General features: G+C 41.3%; 1 protein-coding gene across 1 annotated transcript in view; it reads left to right on the top strand.

Annotated features, from left to right (window-relative positions):
• NWD1 (NACHT and WD repeat domain containing 1) overlaps nucleotides 1-21,130 on the top strand; it is a 95,437-nt gene that overhangs the window by 45,057 nt on the left and 29,250 nt on the right. The window contains 4 exon segments of the mRNA XM_004384514.1: nucleotides 1,164-1,286; nucleotides 5,364-5,572; nucleotides 11,183-11,455; nucleotides 19,899-19,989. Coding sequence (XP_004384571.1) covers nucleotides 1,164-1,286; nucleotides 5,364-5,572; nucleotides 11,183-11,455; nucleotides 19,899-19,989 — 696 coding nt within the window.

The following is a 21,130-nucleotide window of genomic DNA, read 5'->3' as shown; positions in this document are numbered from 1 at the left end:
TCTTCCTGACTCCCGAGGGATGTAGATTACAGGTGTAAATACTGCTAATGAGCCCAGGCCACAGGGACACCAACTGCATCTCAGAGACGCCAAGAACCCATTTTACAGATAGTTGCTGCAATTGACAGACTTATACTAGTATGCTCTGGGAGCCAGAGGTTGATTCCTGACTGGCCCCTGAGAGGCTGATGGAACTGTAGACTCCCCCAGAACAACAGAATGTCAGAGAGAGAAGAGGGTTTAGTTCCCTCCATCCATTTGTCTTCCATCAATCCTTCCATCTATCTACCCACCCATCCACTTATCTTTCCATCCATCTACCCACCCATACATCTATCCATCCATCCTTCCTTCCATCCACCCACCCGCCATCCATCCATCCACCCACCCACCCTTCCTTCCTTCCTTCTTTCCATGCTTCTATCCACCCATCAATCCTTCCACCCATCTTTGCATTCATCCTTCCATCATCATTCATCCTTCTGTCTATCCATCTACCCACTCATTCACCATCCATCCATCCATCCATCTATCCCTCCCTTTCTCCATCCATCCATTCACACTTCCTTCCTTTTGTCCTTTCATCCATCCTTCCATTAGTCATCCATCCATCCTTCCTTCCTTCCCTTTTCCATGCTTCTATCTATCCATCCTCTTACCTTTCTTTCCATCCATCATTCCATCTCTCCACCCATCCATCCACCATACATTTGTTCCTTCCCCCCTCCCTTTCTCCCTCCCTCTCCCCTCTGTTTATTGACATTCCTTGGCATCTGTCTTTCCCCTGTGTGTGTTTCTGTGTTTATTCTGCTCGTTTTATAAGACACTACTCAGAAGTGATTAGGTTTAGAACCCACCCTGCTCTGGTATGACTTCATTAACATAACAAAAGAAAAACCCTCTTTCCAAACAGGGTCATATTCACAGGGGGACACAGGTGAATCCATAGCACTATATAAAAGCAATAAAAACATCACAACTGACCATCTGATTTTGGCATCCAACAGCCCTGGCTTCAAAATCCTGGCTGTGCCACTTCCTAGCTGTGTGACTGTTTGTGCCTCAGTTTCCTTATCTATGAAGTGAGTGCTCATTAAAGGACGCCATGGTTGAGAACTCAGACATAAGAGCTCATAGTTTCACTGTTTTCTGTGTGACTGCAGGCATCACTGCTATGGCGTGGAGCCTGGAAGAGCTGCTGCTGGTGGTTGGCACCCAGGATGGCACTGTGGCTGTGTGGGACATGAAAGAGCATCAGGTGATCCACATCCTAACTGGGCACACAGGTGAGGCTCGGGAAGGAGAGCTTATGATCCACTTCTTCCTAGTGTTCTCTAGACCTCTCCACCACTGATTCACTTCACTGTATTGAAACCTTGGCCTTTTGTTCCTGCATCAGTTAGCTATAGCTGCATAACAAAATACCCCAAAACAGCCATTTTTAAAATTCATCTTCTGTGGGTTGGCAATTCAGGCTATGCTCAGTTGGGTGGTTCTTCTGGTCTCATCTGGGCTTGCTTATGCATCTACAGTTAGTTGGTAGGACATCTGGGATCTGGCTGATTGAAGATGATTTTGATTGAGAAAATTCCACTCCACATAGTCTCTTATCCCCCAGCAGGCTCGCCTGAGCAGAGATGAGGCTGGGCTTCAAAACAGTGAGCAGAAATGCCAAGGCTTCTGTGGGGTAAAGGACCTAGTTTTATGTTAAGTAAAGTGGCCTTTGTCCTTGGCTCCAGAGAAATAACCGTTGGTGTAACTGGGGTGTCTTGGTCTGGGACTTCCAGGTCACACCTTAGGATTTGTGCTGGTGATTAGGGGCTGGACAGACCAGAAAAGTTTCACTTGGGAGACTAATATCAGCTAGCCTCAGGAGATATGATTTAGCCTATCATGCAGGACTGGCAGATAAAAGCCCAGAACACAGAGGCTCAGAGAGCTTCCTCACTGGTGAAGTGAGGATGGTGTACCCTCTTTGAAACACAGCAAGCTCCATACTGGGAGTATTCCCAGACCTCACCCATGTATCTCCTCTGTATGATGACTCTGATTTATGTCCTTTTACCCTAGGTAAATGGTTAAGCACTCAATACTAGCCAAAAGGTTGGCGGTTCGAACCCCTCCAGAGGCATCTCGGAAGATAGTCCTGGTGATCTGCTTCCAAAAGGTCACAGCCTTTGAAACCCTATGGAGCAGTTCTGCTATGCACACGTGGGGTCGCCATGAGTCTCAATTGACTCAATGGCATCTAGCAACAACTATAATAAAACCGATTTTTCTAAGTATACTATCTTCAGTGAGTTCTGTGAGTCAGTCCACTAAACTAATGAATGCGAAGACGGTGTCCTATTAACTTGTAAGATCTGACCTAGCCCCAGGTGGCCAGGGACAGAGAGAGAGAGAGTACTATATGGGAGGCTTGTGTCAGAAATGATGGATAAAGTGGGAACATGGAGATATAATTGATCTCTGACATCTAGAAATCGGCTTTATGCCAATTTTCATCCATAAAGCTATTGTCATAGCTTCTTAAGGCCTAGTCTCAGAATGGGCACCCTATCACATTTTATTGGCCAAAGGAGGTCACATGGACAGTCCAGAATCAGTGAATAGGGAAATAGGGTACACCTCTTGATAAGAGGAACTTCAGAGTCACATTGCAAAGGGAGTGGGCTCAGAGAGGATAAAGAATTGTGGTTGTTTTTGCTATTAGTCAACCACAATCCCTCAGATCCTAAGTAAGGTTTTCATTTCTGCAGAGTCCCATCATAGATATGGTTCATTCATTTAATCAATTATTGAGTGCCTACTGTGCAGGAGACCCAGGTTCAATTCCCAGCCAGTGTACCTCATGCACAGTAGGTGCTTGCATGTTGCTATGATGCTGAATAGTTTTCAGTGGTGCTTCCGGACAGAGATGAACTAGGAAGGCCTGGCGATCACCTTCTAGAAATCAGCTCATGAAAACCCTGTGGATCACAACAGTCGAATCTGGAACCAATCATAGAGATGACGCAGGACCAGACAGTGTTTCGTTCCATTGTGCATGGAGTCAACATGCGTTGGGGATCAACTCAACGGCAGCTAACAGCAACTGTGTACGAAGCCTGTTCTAGGCACTCAACAGAGACACACCAAGATCAGAACTAAGGTGAGGAGAGTGAAGCATTTGCATTGGGTGCAAAATTTAAAGGGTGCCAAAAACAAACTCAGTCATCAAGGTAAATAATATTTTAAAAATTGAAATTAATGCAAAAACTCCATGATGAACAAAAGATCAACCTTATAAATAAAAGCAGATCAGTCACAGAGCCATGATGACCCAAAAGGAAGCTTGAGGCAAAAGGAAAAATCAGTAATTTCGCACCCCTTAAATTTTGCACCCGAGGTAAGCGCCTCACTCGCCATACCCTAGTCCTGGTCCTGAGTTAGAGTCATGTATTTGGGAAGGCGAGACAGACAAAAATGTAGTTACAAACGGTGGTACGTGTAATGAGGAAAATGAGGTTGTGAGCAACAATAACCGTAATAACCAACTTGGGGCTTGTCTTGTTTACCTAGTGCTACCACAAGTCAGTGGCTTTAACAAACTTATTTCCTCTCTGTTCAGGAGGATAGAGGTCTGAAACCAGGGCACTGGCACCAGAAGAAGGCTCTCTGTCTGTCGGCTCTGGAGGAAAATCCTTGTCTCAGTTTCTCTAGCGTTCTTGGAGGCTTTCCTTGGAGATCTCCACCTGACATCTATCTTTCACCCATTTGTGCTTGTTTGCTTGTTTCTCTATACTTAATCTGCTCTTATATCTCAAAGTGATTGGTTGAAGACGTGCCCTACACTGATACAGCCTCGTTAATATAACAAGGAAAACCCTATTCCCAAGTGGGATTACCTCCACAGGTATAGGGGTTAGGATTCCACAACATATTTTGGGGGGATACGATTCAATCCATAACAGGGCTGTTGTGGAAGGTCTTTCTCTGAACAGAGGACATTTCAGCTGAGACACAAAAGATGTGAAGCATGAAGCTTGCAAAGGGCAGGGGAGAGGGGAGAGCCTTCCAGACGCAGGAAACAGTCAAGTGCAAAGGCCCTGAGAGGACAGTGAGGTTGGCGTGTCTAAAGAACAGTAAGGAGGCCATGTGACTGGAACTCGGAGTGAAGCGGGGAGTGGATAGGGATGAGGCTGGCAAGGCAGTCAGGAACCTAGCAGGCCAGCGTACAGAAGTTTGCAGTATTCTAAAATAACAAGAAGCCGGTGGAGGGTTTGTAGTAGAGAAGGTATGAACTAATATGCATTAAAAACTATATCAAATGCAAGAAGCCAGTCACAAAAGGCCACATATCATGCGATTCCATGTCTTAGTTTGCTAGTGCTACTGTAGCAAAAATACCACAAATGGGTGGCTCTAACAAACTGAAATTTATTTTCTCATAGTTTAGGAGGCTAAAAGTTCCAATTCAGGGCATCAGCCTGAGGTGAAGGCTCTGTCTGTCCACTCTGGGGAAAATTCTTGTCTCAGCTTCTATAACATTCTTCCCAAGGAAGTGGTATCTATCTTTTCCCTATTTGCTTGTTTTTATGCCTAATCTGTTCTTTTTAATATCTCAAAAGGGATTAGGTTTAAGACACACCTTATGCTGATATGGCCTCATTCACATAACAAAGAAAATGCTATTCCCAAATGGGATTACATCCACAGGTATAACTCACTGTCCTTGAGTCGATTCTGACTCATAGAGACCCCATAGGATGGAGTAGAACTGCCCCATAGGGTTTCCAAGGAGTGGCAGGTGGATTTGAACTGCCAATCTTTTGGTTAGCAGCTGAACTCTTAATTACTGTGCCACCAGGGCCCCTCCACATGTATAGGGGTTAGGATTTACAACATATATTTTTGAGGGACACAATTCAATTCATAACATTCCTTTTAAATGAAATGTCCAAAACAGGTAAATCCATAGAGATGGAAAGTAGATTAGTGGTTGTCTAGGGTTTGGGAGGGGGATAGGCATGACTGCTTTTCGTGGTGATGAAAATATTCTAACCCTCTCCCATTTTTGTCTAAAATTTTACCTTGTTTTTCATGTGTTTGTTGATTTTAAACACTCCCAGGATGCTGGACTTTTATAAGTTTCGATTATCTCTGTTTCTTATAGATTCAACATCTGAGACAATTGATTTAATCCCAACCAAAGCACTCTTAATTTAGTTTTGCTACAACGCATTATTTTTAATTGGATATGTTTGAATCCATTCAGCTTTTCTTTAGTAAACAAGGGTATTTGCAAGCTGACAGGAATACTGGTAGTCAGAAGGTCAAAATCTTCCCAGCTAATATAATCTCCCCTACCCAATCTGCTGTAGGAGAAGTGAGGTGTGTGAAAGTGTTTGCCAAAGGGACGCTTGCCATCTCTGCCTCCAAGGACCACACACTGCGCTTGTGGAACTTACTCTCTGGCCAGGAGAAATTCATCATTTGGGATGGAGGCTCAAAAGATCCCACTGAGCCTCAGTTCTGGAACCTTCACATAGATGAAGCAAACAAAGTTGTGTATTCAACATCTGGCTCAAAGGTAACAAACACATGCCTTGTTTTGTAAAGGAAAACAATGTCCATAGCATTCAAAGATGGAGTAGGCTGTTTCTATAAGGAAGGGCTCTCTCATATGGGGTGTGTAAACAGAGATACACAACCACTTGAGAGGGTGCTATAAAAGGTTTCAAACTTCATCATTAGATTAGATGATCTTGATAGTTTCTTATTAACCTAAGGTTTGAGACCTTTTATATTTTCTATATAATCATTTTGGTGCTATAAATTTCCCTTTAAGTACTGCTTTACCTGCATCCCACAAATTTTGCTATGTTGTATTTTAATTTACATTTAGTTTATAATACTTTTAAATTTCCCTTTTGATTTCTTCTTTGATCCATGCGTTATTTAGAAGTCTGCTTTCAGTTTTCAACTATTTATGGGTTTCCCAGATAGCTTTCTGATGTTATTTTTTTTCTTCAAATTTAATCCTATTGCTGTCAGAGAATATACTTTGTATGATTTAAATCCTTCCAAATTTATTTTGATTTGTTTTGTGGCCAAAATAAAAAAGTCCATCTTGGTAAACATTCCATGTGCATCTTAATGCATATTCTATTGGGTCATTCCATTTAGTCAATCATAACCAAGATTTGATTGTTTTATGAACAGAAACACACAATAGGATAGTAGGTAAGAGCTTAGTAACTAAAGCTGGGGGGAAAACCTGTATTTCTATCTAGTTGAGTTCTTTACAAGTTGAGTGACCTTGGTCATGTCACTTTACCTCTCTGAGTTTCAGTTTCTCATCTACTTGATGAAATAATGCCTGCAAAGCACCTCGTATTATGCTTGGCAGATAGTAAGCACTACATAATTGGTAGCTATTGATTACTGTATTATACTAGTAATTGGTGGTCATTAACATTAGAAATATTGGTAGCTTATAAACTGTATTTATCCTATATGGGAGTCACCAGCCACATGTGGTTCTTGAGCATTTGAGGTGTGACTGTTCTGAATTGACATGTGCTGTAAGTGTAAAACACACACTGGAGTTCAAAATTCTAGTATGATAAAAAATAATGGTATGATAAAAACAAATCTGTCTTGGGAGAACTATAGCCATAATGCTCCTTTAAAGTGAGGATGGTGAGACTTCGTCTCACATACTTTGGACATGTTATTGGGAGGGATAAATCCCTGGAGAAGGACATCATGCTTGGTAAAGTAGAGGGTCAGCAAAAAAGAGGAAGACCCTCGATAAGATGGATTGACACGGTAGCTATAACAATGGGCTCAAACACAGCAACTGTTGTGAGTATGGTGCAGGACCAGGTAGTGTTTCGTTCTGTTGTACATAGGGTTGCTATGAGTGAGAACCTACTCGATGGTACCTAACAACAACAGTGATGTCATACATGTTACAGCGGTGCTGGTTGATTTCAAAATTGTTTATAAAAATCATCTTTGTTATTAGCAAAAAATTTGGAATATACAGTAAAGTATAAAGAAATGATCTCCTAGATAATCACTGTTAACATTTACCTGATTTTACTTAATAACAAATTATGGATAACGTTGCAAAGAATGAGAATTCCAGAACACTTAATCGTGCTTATGAGGAACCTGTACTTAGACAAAGAAGCAGTCATTCGAACAGAGCAAGGGGATACTGGGTGGTTTAAAATCAGGAAAGGTGTGCGTCAGGGTTGTATCCTTTCACTGTATTTATTCAGTCTGTATGCTGAGCAAATACTCTGAGAACCTGGACTATATGAAGAAGAATGGGGCATGAGGATTGGAAGAAGACTCATTAACAACCTGTGATATGCAAGTGACACAACCTTGCTTGCTGAAAGTGAAGAGGACTTGAAGACCACAGCCTTCAGTATGGATTACACCTCAACATAAAGAAAACAAAAATCCTCACAACTGGACCAATAAGCAACATCATGGTAAATGGAGAAAGTATTGAAGTTATCAAGGATTTCATTTTACTTGGATCCACAATCAACACCCATGGAAGCAGCAGTCAAGAAATCAGATGACACCTTGCATTGGGCAAATCTGCTGCAAAAGATCTATTTAAAGTGTTAAAAAGCAAAGATGTCACTTTAAGGACTAAGGTGTGCTTGACCCAAGCCATGATGTTTTCAATCCCCTCGTGTGCATGTGAAAGCTGGACAATGAATAAGGAAGACCGAAGAAGACTTGATGCCTTTGAATTATGGTGCTGGTGAAGAATATTGACTATACCATGGACTGCCAGAAGAATGAACAAATCTGTCTTGGAAGAAGTACAGCCAGAATGCTCATTAGAAGCAAGGATGGCGAGACTTCGTCTCATGTACTTTGGAATGGTATCAGGAGGGACCAGTCCCTGGAGAAGAACATCATGCTTGGTAAAGTAGAGGGTCAGCAAAAAAGAGGAAGAGCCTCAACAAGATGGATTGACATGGCAGCTGCAACATTGGGCTCAAACATAGCAATGATTGTGAGGATGGCCCAGGATGGGGCAGTGTTTCGTTCTGTTGTACATAGGGTTGCTATGAGTCAGAATCGACTCGACGGCACCTAACAACAACTTCATATCGTGTGTGTGCATGTGTGCGTATGTACATACATGTGAATTCATGTGCCAGTGCATGCATAAAACAAAATTGAGATAAAACTATACATGCAGTTTTATAAAGCTATTTTCCCCACTTTATATATCATGTGCATTTTCCCATAACCTTAAACATTCTTCAAAAACAGTATGGTTGGATCAAAAGGAGGGACTGATTTAGGAAATAATATTGGAGTTATTATTCCCTCTCCTTGAGCATACAGAATGTGACCCAGCTGAAGCTGGGCTCACAAGTGCTCACAAGGATTCACAAGGACACTCAACTGGGCCCTGCGGTATAAAGACAATAGCTAAGATAATCTTGGAAAACATCTTAAGGAAGTTTTCACAAAAGCCCATCAGACAGAATGCAAAAGACTTTCCACTCTTATCTTTTTCTATTAGCATTTAGTGAATAGAAATTTGTTGGACCAATGAAGACCCTCTCGACTTTCATAACTGAAACCCGTACCAATGATTGTTAAGAACGATGATTCAAAATGTAAGATTATAATTTCTAGCCAATCAGTGAAAAAGTGATGCTTTCAATGATTCTACCCATTTTGTGATGATATATACTGATGGCTCTGTAACTGTTCTTTGGATTCGGGCAGACACGGCTGTGGCAGCATGCTTGTCCGTTTTCCCATTCTTACCTATTGTGTAATATTCTTTGGACTCGGGCAGACATGGCTGTGGCAGCATGCTTGTCTGCTTCCCACTTTTGTCCTTTTGAATATATGCCAAATAAAACTTTATTTTTACTTTAAAAAAACAAAACAAAACAGTATGGTTGGTGATTTCATAAGATTCTCTTATATGGCTCCACCATAGTTTGTTTAACTAATCCCTTATTGTTGGACATCTAGGTTGTTTCCAGTTTGTTGCTCTTTCAAATAACTGAACATCTTTTTACGTATACACACATTTGATATATACCGTACATCTCTATTTCTTTAGTGTAAACTCCTGAAATAGAATTAATGGGTGTTATGGATTGAATTGTGTCCTCCTCCAGAATGTGTGTTCCAATCCTAACCCTTATACCTGTGGATGTAATCCCATTTGGGAGTAGGATTTTCTTTGTTATGTTAATGAGGCCATATCACTGTAGGGTGTTTCTTAAACCTATTCACTTTTGAGATATAAAAAGAGAAGATTAGGCACACAGAAGCAAGCATGAACGAGGGAGGAATGCCCAGAAGAACACTACTGTCATGGATTGAATTGTGTCCCCAAAAAATATCTGTCAACTTGGCTAGGTCATGATTCCCAGTATTGTATGATTGTGTAATCTGATGTGATTTCCTTATGTGTTGTAAACTCTATCACTATGATGAGGTTATACTGATGACATCTACAAGATTGGAGAGTGTCTTAATCCAATCTCTTTTGAGATATAAAAGAGAGAAGCAAGCAGAGATGCACAAGAACCCCATACCACCAAGAAAACAGTGCCAGGAGCAGAGCGCGTCCTTTGGACCTGAGGTTCCTGTGCAGAGAAGCTCCCAGACCAAGGGAAGATTGATGACATGGACCTTCCTCCAGAGCTGAAGGAGAAAGTGTTCCCCTGGAGCTGAATTTGGACTTGTAGCCTACAGGACTGTGAGAGAATAAACTTCCCTTTGTTAAAGTCATCCACTTGTGGTATTTCTGTCAGAGCAGCACTAGATGACTAAGACAACTACAGAAACTGAGACAAGGGTTTTCCTTCAGAGCAGACAGAGAGAGCCATCCTCTAGAGCTAGCTCCCTGAACTCAGACTTGGGTAAATTTTAAAAGACAATGGGCACATGTTTAATATTTGGGTGGTTACTGCCAATAAAAAGGTATTTTTTTTGTGAGGTTAAATATGACATCTGCTTTAATCCATAATCGCTTCTAATGAACATATACTAATTAATGCATATGGTACTTCTGACTTTTTTATATTTTTAAAACTTTTTATTTTGGAACAATTTTAGGTTTACAGAAAAGTCGTAAAGCTAGTACAGAGAGCTCCCATATATCCTTCATCCAGCTTCCCCTAATGTTAACATCTTACATAACCAGGGTACATTTGTCAAAACCAAGACATTAACATCAGTAATTATTGTCAACTAAACTCCAGACTTTATTTGGATTTCACAAATTCACATATTCAGTTTTTTCATGAATGTCTTTTTTCTGTTCCAGGATCCAATCCAGGATCCTACGTTTTTTTAAGCTGGTAAAGTGTTGACAAGAAAATTCAGAGACTATAAAAAAGAATGAGTCTTGCTTTTGATTCTGGAAAAGTCTAGGTCTCTGTCTTAGTTTCCTAGTGCTGCTGTAACAGAAATACCATAACTAGGTGGCTTTTAAAAACCAGAAATTTATTTTCTCACAATTATGGAGGTAAAAGTTCAAATCAGAGTCTTGGCTGTATCGATTTCCTTCCTAGTCAGTAGCCCCGGCTGTTCCTGGGTTCTTTTGCTTATAGATGATTCTCACATGGTATCTACCTTCCCCTGTATATGTGTCTATACTGCTCTGTGTATAATTCAGAAGTGATTAGGTTTAGGATCCACCCTACACTGGTATGACCTCAACCGGTTGATTACATTACATTACATTATGCAAGGTAACTACATTACATTAGATTGATTACATTATGGATGGTGATTACATTGCCCTTGGTAGCACAAACAGTTATGTACTTAACAATAGCCAAAAGGTTGGCTGTTTGAACTCACCCAGAGAAACCTTGGAAGACAAGCCTGGTGGTCTGCTTCTGAAAAGTCACAGCCTTGAAAACCCTATGGAGCAGTTCAACTCTGCACGCATGAGGTCACCATGAGTTAGAATAGCCTCGAGGACAACTAACAACAACAGTGGAAAGTGATTACATTACGAAGGTGCTTACATTGCATTAGATTGCATTATGGAGGGTGATTACATTACATTACATTACATCCACAGGTATAGGGGTTAGGATTCCAACCCATATTTTGGGGGGACACAACTCAATCTGTAACAGTATCCCACTGAGCTGTCTTTTCCTTTTTATCACTTCATTAGGTTAATGCATGGAATCTGGAAACTGCAGAGCCTATGTTCTGTATCCTGGGAGATACCTCTGACGCCTGGGTGTGTACAGCAATGTTTGCCTCCCAGGCCCAGCTGCTGATGGTGTCTGTGCATGGTGTGGTCAGTCTGTGGAGCGCAGCTACAGGAAAATTGCAGGGAAAGCAACAACTGTCCAGCGTCAAAGAAGAAACACCGACATGTGGGATCGAAGTCCCGAAACAAGGAAAGCTGATTACTGGATTCAGCAATGGCTCTGTCTCTTTGGTAAGCAACTTTACTGAATAGGATGACATTAACTCAGCTCTTAAGGGCTCAGATGTCCTAGAAAGTAGGAGAAATAAAATCTCACCTTAAATCTTTATAAAAATGACATTTGGCTTCTTAATTCTTTGTTGGTGCTGTCTTGTGCTGTCAAGACAATTACAACTGGAGTGGAACTGTGCTCCATAGGGTTTTCTTGGCTGTAATCTTTACAGAAGCAGATTGCCAGGTCTTTCTTCTGTGGTGCCGATAGGTGGGTTCAAGCTGCCAACCTTTTGGTTAACAGCCGAGCACAACCGTTTGAGTCACCCAGGGACCTTTTCTTAATTCTAGGGATTTATATATGATTGACTTTGACAGGAAACTGTCAGAAATTCAAGCTGGATTCAGAAGAGGACGTGGCATGAGGGATGTTATTGCTCATGTCAGGTGGATCTTGCCTGAAACCAAAGAATACCAGAAATATGTTTACCTGTGTTTTATTGACTATCCAAAGGTATTCGATTGTGTGTATCATAACAAATTATGGATAACATTACAAAGAATGGGAATTCCAGAACACTTAATTGTACTCATGCAGAACCTGTACATAGACCAAGAGGCAGTGGATTGAACAGAACGAGATACTGCATGGTTTAAAATCAAAAAAGTGTGCATCGGGTTGCATCCTTTCACCATACTTATTCAATCTGTCTACTGAGCAAATAATTCAAGAAGCTGGACTATGTGAAGATGAATGCGGCATCAAGATTGGAGGAAGACTCATTAATAACCTTTGATATGCAGATGACACAACCTTGCTTGTTGAAAGTGAAGAGGACTTGAAGCGCTTACTGATGAAGATCAAAGACTACAGCCTTCAGTATGGATTACACCTCAACATAACGAAAACAAACTCCTTACAACTGGACCAATAAGCCACGTAATGATAAATGGAGAAAACATTGAAGTTCCAAGGATTTCACTTTATTTGGATCCACAATCAATGCCCATGGAAGCAGCACCCAAGAAACCAACTGAAATATTGCACTGAGCAAACCAGCTGCAAAAGACCTCTTTAAAGAGTTGAAAAGCAAAGATGCCATTTTGAGGACTAAGGTTCACCTGACCAAAGCCATGATGTTTTCAGTTGCCTCATATGCATGTGAAAGCTGGACAATGAATGAAGAAAACTGAAAAAGAATTGATGCCTTTGAATTATAGTGTTGGCATAATAACAAGTAATTAGCTGCCATCCAATTGATTCTGACTCCTGGCAACTCCTTGCGTGCAGAGCAGAACTGCTCCACAGGATTTTCAAGGCTGTGACATTTCAGAAGCAGATCGCCAGGCCTATCTTCTGAGGAGCCTCTGGATGGGTTCAAATCACCAACCTTTCGTCTAGTAGTTGAGCACTTAACCATTTGCACCACCCAGGGACTCCTCCAAAATAAATAGTTTGTTTAAAAAGTCTATGCATCTATCTATCTGTCTCCACCGTTCGTCTTAGTTTGTTGTACTGTGGTGGCTTGTGTGTTGCTGTGAAGCTGGAAGCTATGTCACTGGTATTTCAAATATCAACAGGGTTACCCATGGTGAACAGGCTTCAGCAGAGCTTCCAGACTAAGACGGACAAGGAAGAAAGACCTAGTGATCCACTTTCAAAAATTAGCCAGTGAAAACCTATGGATCACAACAGAGCTTGTCCAACTTGCTTGTTTTAGTTTAGACATGTCATCAGGAGGGACAAATCAGTGGAGGAGGACATCATGTTTGGTTAAGCAGAGGGCCAGTGAGGGAGAAGGGGATTCTTGGTGAGATGGACTGGCACAATAGTCACAACAAAGGACTCAAACATGCCGGTGATTATGAGGATGTTGCAAGACCAGACAACATTTGGTCTGTTGTACATAAGGTCGCTATGAGTTGGAGTTGACTTAATGGCAACCACCTGTCTGTCTATCTATCTGTCTGTCTGTCTATCTACCTTTCAGTGAATATAACCTTCAGTGTGGATTACATCTCAACATAAAGAAAATAAAAATCCTTACAACTGGACCAATAAGCAGCATCATGATAAAATAATGAACTTGTCAAGGATTTCAATTTACTTGGATCCACAATCAACAACCTTGGAAGCAGCAGTCAAGAAAACAAACAACGCATTGCATTGGGAAAATCTGCTGCAAAACACCTATTTTAAAATGTTAAAAAAACACATCACTTTGAAGACTAATGTGCACCTAACCCCAGCCATGGTATTTTCAATTGCCTCATATGCATGTGAAAGCTGGACAATGAATAAGGAAGACCAAAGAAGAAATGATGCCTTTGAATTATGGTGTTGGCAAATAATATTGAATATACCATGGACTGCCAGAAGAATGAACAAATTTGCCTTGGAAGAAGTACAGCCAGAATGCTCCTTAGTTAGAGGCGAGGATGGCGAGACTTCGTTTTATGTACTTTGGGCATGTTATCAGGAGGGACCAATCCCTGGAGAAGGACATCATACTTGGTAAAATAGAGGGTCGGTGTGAAAGAGAAAGACCCTCAGCGAGATGGATTGACACTGTGGCTGCAACAATAGGCTCAAACATAGTAACAATTGTGAGAATGGCACCAGACAGGGCAATGCTTTGTTCTGTTGTCCATAGGGTTGCTATGAGTCAGAACTGACTTGATGGCACCTAACAACAACAACAACACAATTTGGTGCGGTTCAGAAAATATCTAGTGGTATCGCTTGGGGATCAGACACCATGCTAGGCCCTGGAGGGGCTATAGAAATACAAGATTCCCAACCCCACTGTCTTAGTTATCTAGTGCTATTATACTAGAAATACCAGAAGTAGATGGCTTTAACAAACAGAAATTCATCTTCTCACTATTCAGGAGGCTAGAAACCCAAACTGCTTGTTCTAGGGGAAGCCTTTCTTTCTCTGTTGGCTCTGGAGAAAGGTCTCTTCTGAGCTTCTGCTCCTGGGCAATCTTCATGTGGCTTGGCATCTCTCTTCCCCCATCTGTGCTTCTCTCAAGTGCTTGTTTTAATCTCTTTTATATCTCAAAAGAGATTGAGTCAAAACACACCCTACACTAATCCTGCCTCATTAACATAACAAAGACAACCTGTTCCCAAATGGGATTGTAACTACAGGCATAGAGATTAGAATTTACAGCATATATTTTACGGGGGACACAATTCAATACATAACACCCACCTTCAAGGTACTCACAACTTTGGGAGGGTATGGGTTTGTCAAGGACACGAAGAGACCTGGCGTGGAATATGCACTCAAAATTCAGTATCCAAGCTGGGAATGAGGATTGGGGAATAAACCTCCCTTATACATTCGAAAAAACTAGTTCATTTCTTCACCAAATAAGACATACAAATGACAAGTGCGTGAGAAGATGCTCAACATCATTAGGGAAATACAAGTCAAAACTACAATGAGATACCACTTCACTACCACTGGGCAGGCTATGATTAAAAAGAAGAACAATAACAAGTATTGATGAGGACTTGGAGAAATGGTAATGCTTGTGCATTGTTGTGGGAATGCAAAATGATATACCGCTGTGGAAAACAGTGTGGTGGTTCCTCAAAAAGTTGAACATAGGTCTATCATATGACCCAGCAATTCCATTCCTAGTATATACCCAAAAGAATTGAAAACAGGAACTCAAACAGATACTTGTATACGAATGTTCATTGCAGCTCTATTCACAATAACTAAAAGGTGGAAACAACTCCTGTGTCCATCCATAGATGAATGGATAAACACAACGTGATCCATCCACACAATGGAATATTACTCAGCCAAAAAGAGAAATGAAGCCCTGATACATGTTACAACATGGATGAACCTTGAAAACATCATGCTGAGTGACATAAGTTCATGACAAAAGGATAAATATTATATGATTTCACTTACATGAACTATCTAGAATAAGCAAGAGTATACCGATCAAAGTTGACTAGTGATTACCAGGGGTGGATGGAAGGCAAGGGGAAAGACTCATTTTTGGGGGGACACTGAGCGTCTCTTAAGGTGATGGAAAAATTTGGAAATGGATAATGGTGATGGTTGTACATAGTGATGAGCACATTGTCGTTGAACTGTACACGTGAAGAATGTTGAAATGGCAAACGTTATGTTACATATATTTTTACCACAATAACAAAAAGTATAAAAAGAGCAGTTCATTTCTGCAACTCAGAAATGATGAGAACAGTACCTTCCTCTAGCTGTAGTCTTTTTTTTTTTTTATGGCGAGACTCTACATACCAACACATTTGACAATACAACTTCCACATTTTCAACTCAGTGACATTGATTACATTTTTCTTGTTGTGCCACCATTATCGCTATCCTTTTCCAAAACATTAACATAACCTCAGTGCCTACTAAGCAAAAGTTCCCCCTACTCGCCTCCCTTCCACCCTGGGTAACCACTAATAATCTTTGGTTTCTATCTATTTGCTTATTTCATATAAGCTTAGGTCATCCAGTATTTGTCCTTTTGCAATTGACTTATTTCTCTCAGTATGATATTTTCAAGGTTCATTCATGTTGTGACACACATCAGGACGTCTTCTCTCTCTATGACTAAATAGTATTCCATTGTGTGTACGTACCACATTTTCTTTATCCATCCAGGCTATGTTTTGATCTTATTTGACACTTCTCCTCCAGAGACTGATGGAGTGCTAGAATCTTCTCTGAGTTCTAGAATCTTCTCTGGGTCCCTTGTTGTTGTTAGGTGCCACTGAGTCAGTTTTGACTCATACAGACCCTATATACAAAGGAACGAAACACTGCCCCGTTCCGAGCCATCGTCACAATCATTGCTATGTTTGAGCCCATTGTTGCAGCCACTGTGTTAATCTATCTCCTTGAAGGTCTTTCTTTTTTTTGTGACCCTCTACTTGACCCTCCTGATAACAAGTTCAAATACGTGAGAAGAAGTCTTGCCATCCTTGTTTCCAAGGAGCACTCTGGCTGTATTTCTTCCATGACAGACTTGTTCATTCTTCTGGCGATCCATGGTATATATTTAATATTCTTCACCAACACCATAATTCAAAGACATCAATTCTTCTTCGGCATTCCTTATTCATTGTCCAGCTTTCACATGCATACGAGGCAATCGAATATATCATGGCTTGGGTAAGGTGAACCTTAGTCCTCAAAGTGACATCTTTATTTAAAGAGGTCTTTTGCAGCATATTTGCTCAATGCAGTACTTCATTTGATTTCTTTGGTGCTGCTTCCATGGGTGTTGATTGTGGATCTAAGTTAAATAAAATCCTTGACAACTTCAATATTTTCTCCGTTTTTCATGATGTTGCTTATTGGTCCAGTTGTGAGGATTTTTGTTTTCTTTATGTAATCCATACTGAAGGCTGTAGTCTTTGATCGTCATCAGTAAGTGCTTCAAGTTCTCTTCACTTTCAGCAAGGAAGGTTGTGTCATCTGCATAGCGTAGGTTATTAACGAGTCTTCCTCCAATCCTGATGCTGCATTCTTCTTCATATAGTCCAGCTTCTCAGATTATTTGCTCAGCTTTCAGATTGAATAACTATGGTGAAAGGATACAACCCTGATGCATACCTTTCCTGATTTTAAACCATGCAGTATCCCCTTGTTATATTTGAACGACTGACACTTGGTCTATGTACAGGTTCTGCATGAGCACAATTAAGTGTTCTGGAATTCCCATTCTTCACAATGTTGTCCATAATTTGTTATGATCCACACAGTCAAATGTCTTTGCATAGTCAATAAAACACAGGTAAACATCTTTCTGGTGTTCTCTGTTTTCAGCCAAGATCCATCTGACATGAACAATAATATCCCTTGTTCCACGTCCTCTTCTGAATCCATCTTGAATTTCTGGCAGTTCCCTGTTGATGTACTGCTGCAGCCACTTTTGAATGATCTTCAGCAAACTTTTACTTGTTTATGATATTGTTTGATAATTTCCACATTGTTAGATCACCTTTCTTTGGAATGGGCACAAATATGAATCTTTTCTAGTTGGTTGGCCAGGTAGCTGTCTTCCAGATTTCTTGGCATAGATGAGTGGGTGCTTCCAGTGTTGCAACGGTTTGTTGAAGCATCTCAGTTGGTATTTTGTCAATTTCTGAAACCTTGTTTTTCGCCAACGCCTTCAGTGTAGGCTTGGAGTTTTTCCTTCAATACCATGAAATGGTTGAACATCGACCAATTCTTTCCGGTACAGTGATTCTGTGTATTCCTTCCATCTTCTTTTGATACTTCCTGTGCTTGAAGATTGATATTCTAGGCATTAGTGAGCTGAAATGGACTGGTATTGGCCAATCTGAATTGGACAATCATATGGTCTACTATGCTGGGAATGACAGATCGAAGAGGAATGGCTTTGCATTCATTGTCAAAAATAACATTCCAAGATCTATCCTGATAATATCCACACGCCTACAAGGAAGACCAGTTAATACGACTATTATTCAAATTTACGCACCAACCACTAATGCCAAAGATAAAGAAATTGAAGATTTTTTTAACAACTTCTGCAGTCTGAAATTGATCAAACATGCAGTCAAGATGCATTGATGATTACTGGTGATTGGAATGTGAAAGGTGGAAAGAAAAAAGAAGGATAAGGATCAGTAGTTGAAAATATGGCCTTGGTAATAGAAACAATGCCGGAGATCACATGATAGAAATTTGCAAGACCAATGACCTATTCATTGGAAATACCTTTTTTCAACAACATAAATGGTGACTATACACATGAATCTCACCAGATGGAATACACGGGAATCAAATTGACTACATCTGTGGAAAGAGATAATGGAGAAGCTCAAGGTCATCAGTCAGAACAAGGCCAGGGGCCAACTGCAGAACAGATCATCAATTGCTCATATGCAAGTTCAAGTTGAAGCTGAAGAAAGTTAAAATAAGTCCACAAGAGCCAAAGTAAACCTTGAGTGTCTCCCACCTGAATTTAAGAACATCTGAAGAATAGATTTGACGCATTGGACACTAATGACAGAAGACCAGATGAGTTGTGGAATGACGTCAACGACATCATACATGAAGAAAGCAAGAGGTCATTAAAAAGACATGAAAGAAAGAAAAGACCAAAATGGATGTAGAGTAGCTAAAGCAAAAGGAAGAAATGATAAAGTCGAAAAGCTGAACAGAAGATTTCAAAGGGCGACTCGAGAAGACAAAGTAAAGTATTGACATGTAAAAAGACCTGGAGATAGAAAACCAAAAGGGAAGAACACGCTCAGCATTTCTCAGGCTGAAAGAACTGAAGAAAAATTCAAACCTCAAATTGCAATATTGAAGGATTCTGTGTCCCTAGGTGGTTACAAACAAGAACAATGTCAGCAATAATAATGATGATGATAGCAGTCACTCTGGGAGGGTTGACTGTGTGCAGAGTAGCATTCAATACATTTCTTAGATAGCAATAACCCTGTAAGGTGGGTTCTAGTATCATCACCATTTGACAGGTGAGGACACTGGGACCCCGAGAGGTTAAGGAGCTTGCTTAGGGTCAGCCAGCTGGTGAGTGATGCTGCCCAACATGGAATCCAGGCTCTAACCCTAGTCCTCCTGACATGAGTTGATGGGCATTGTCTCAGTGTCCTAGCGCTGCCGTAACACAAATACCACAAGTGGGTGGCTTTAAAGAGCAGAAATTCATTTTCTCACCATTTCGGAGGCCGTTGTTGTTAGGTGCCATCAAGTCAATTCCGACTTGTGGCGACCCCATATGTGCAGAGTAGAACTGCTCCATAGGGTTTTCGAGGCTGTGACCTTTCAGAAGCAGATCACCAAGACTTCCAAGGCTCCTCTGGGTCGATTCAAACCTTTTGCTTAGTAGTCTGGCACTTAAACCATTTGTGCCTCTCAAGGACTCCTGTTTAGGAGGCTAGAATTCTGAATTCAGGGCACTCGCTCTAGGGGAAGGCTCTCTCTCTGTTCACTCTGTGGGAAGATCCTTGTCCCAGCTTCTGTAGCCCTGGTGTTCCTTGGTTCCTTGGTGATCTTCACATGGCAACTATCCTTCCCCTATCTGTGCTTGCTTCTCTCTGTGTCCGGGTCAAGCGTTTGACTACCAGCCAAAAGTTTGGTGGTTTGAACCCACCCAGAGATGCCTCGGAAGAAAGGCCTGGCAATCTGCATCTGAAAAGTCACAGCCTTGAAAACCCTATGGAGCAGTTCTACTTTATGGTCGGGGTGCACTCGATGGCAACAACTCTCTGTGTCTACTCTGCTCTTTTGTATCTCAAGGAGTAGGTCTAAGACACAGCCTACACTGATATGACCTCATTAACATAACAAAGAAAAGCCTATTCCCTCCCAAATGGGATCACATCCACAGGTATGGGGATTAGAATTCCAACACATATTTTGGGGAGGACACAATTCAACCAATAACAGGCATTCTTAACTGTACACAGGTTTCCTCTGAAGGAGACAGCCTGCTAGAGAAGCTTCCAGAAGCTGTGAGGTTGCTGGTGATCTCCGAGGACGAATCCCTTCTCGCTGCAGGTAGCTTTTGGCTATCATCTGGGGGTGTTTGAGGAGGGAAAACCAGGATTTGGCTGGAAGTGAGAAGGGGCTTGGGAAAAGGGAGGGATCTTAGGCCAGAGGTCGGCAAGCCTTTTCTATAAAGGACTGGATAGGATATCTTTTTGGGGTTGCAAGCCTTATGGTCTCCGTTGCAATGACTAGACTCAACTCTACCATTCTGGTGTGAAAGCAGCCATAGACAGCACATCAATGGATAAGAGGTCCCTGGGTGTCGCAGTTTGCACTTGGCTGCTAACTGAAGGTTGGCGGTTTGAACCCACCCGCTGGAGCCACAGAAGAAAAGACCTGGTGACCTGTTTCCATAAAGATTACAGCCAAGAAAACCATATGGAGCAGTTCTACTCCGTAACACATGGGGTATCCACGAGTTGGAATCCACTCAACGCAACGGATTTTATTTTATTTTTAGTTTACTCGTGCTCAGCCTTGTACTGGGCATCAGGTTACAATGGTGAGCCCAAACAGGCAATCCCTGCTTTCCAGAAACCTATAGTCTTGTAACAAGAAATAGCCATTCAATTTTCTGAGATTATTGATTCCTGCCTTCCCCCGCCCAACACACACACTGCAGGCTATGTGAGATTAGGGACTGTCTTAGCCTCCTAGCACTGCTGTAACAAAAATACCAAGTGGCTAGCTTTAACAAATGGAAATTCATTTTCTCACAGTTCAGGAGGCTAGATGTCTGAGTTCAGGGCACCGGCTCTAGGGGGAGGCTTTCTTTGTCTGCTCTGGGGAAAGATCTGTGTCCCTTTCAGCTTCTGTTCCTCAATTCCTTGGAGACCTCCATGTGGCATCTATCTTCCCCCATTTGTGCTTCCTTGCTTCTGTGCCTAATCTGCTCTTTTTTTTATTTTTATTTGTATTGTTGTAGTTTAAATGAAGATTACATTTCAAGTTAGTCTCCCGTACAAACAACTTATACATACATTGTTATGTGACCCTAATTTCTCTCCCCATACTGTGACAGCACACTCCTCCTTTCCACCCCTGATTTCCCATGTCCATTCAACCAGCTCCTAACCCTCCCTGCCTTCCCATCTCACCTTCAGACAGAAGCTGCCCTTTTGGTCTCTTGTATCTACTTGAGCTAAGAGGC

Source organism: Trichechus manatus, unplaced genomic scaffold, assembly GCF_000243295.1.
Source record: "Trichechus manatus latirostris isolate Lorelei unplaced genomic scaffold, TriManLat1.0 scaffold00122, whole genome shotgun sequence".
NCBI classification, from domain to species: Eukaryota; Metazoa; Chordata; class Mammalia; order Sirenia; family Trichechidae; genus Trichechus; species Trichechus manatus.
This window is presented reverse-complemented; position numbering and strand designations above follow the sequence as displayed.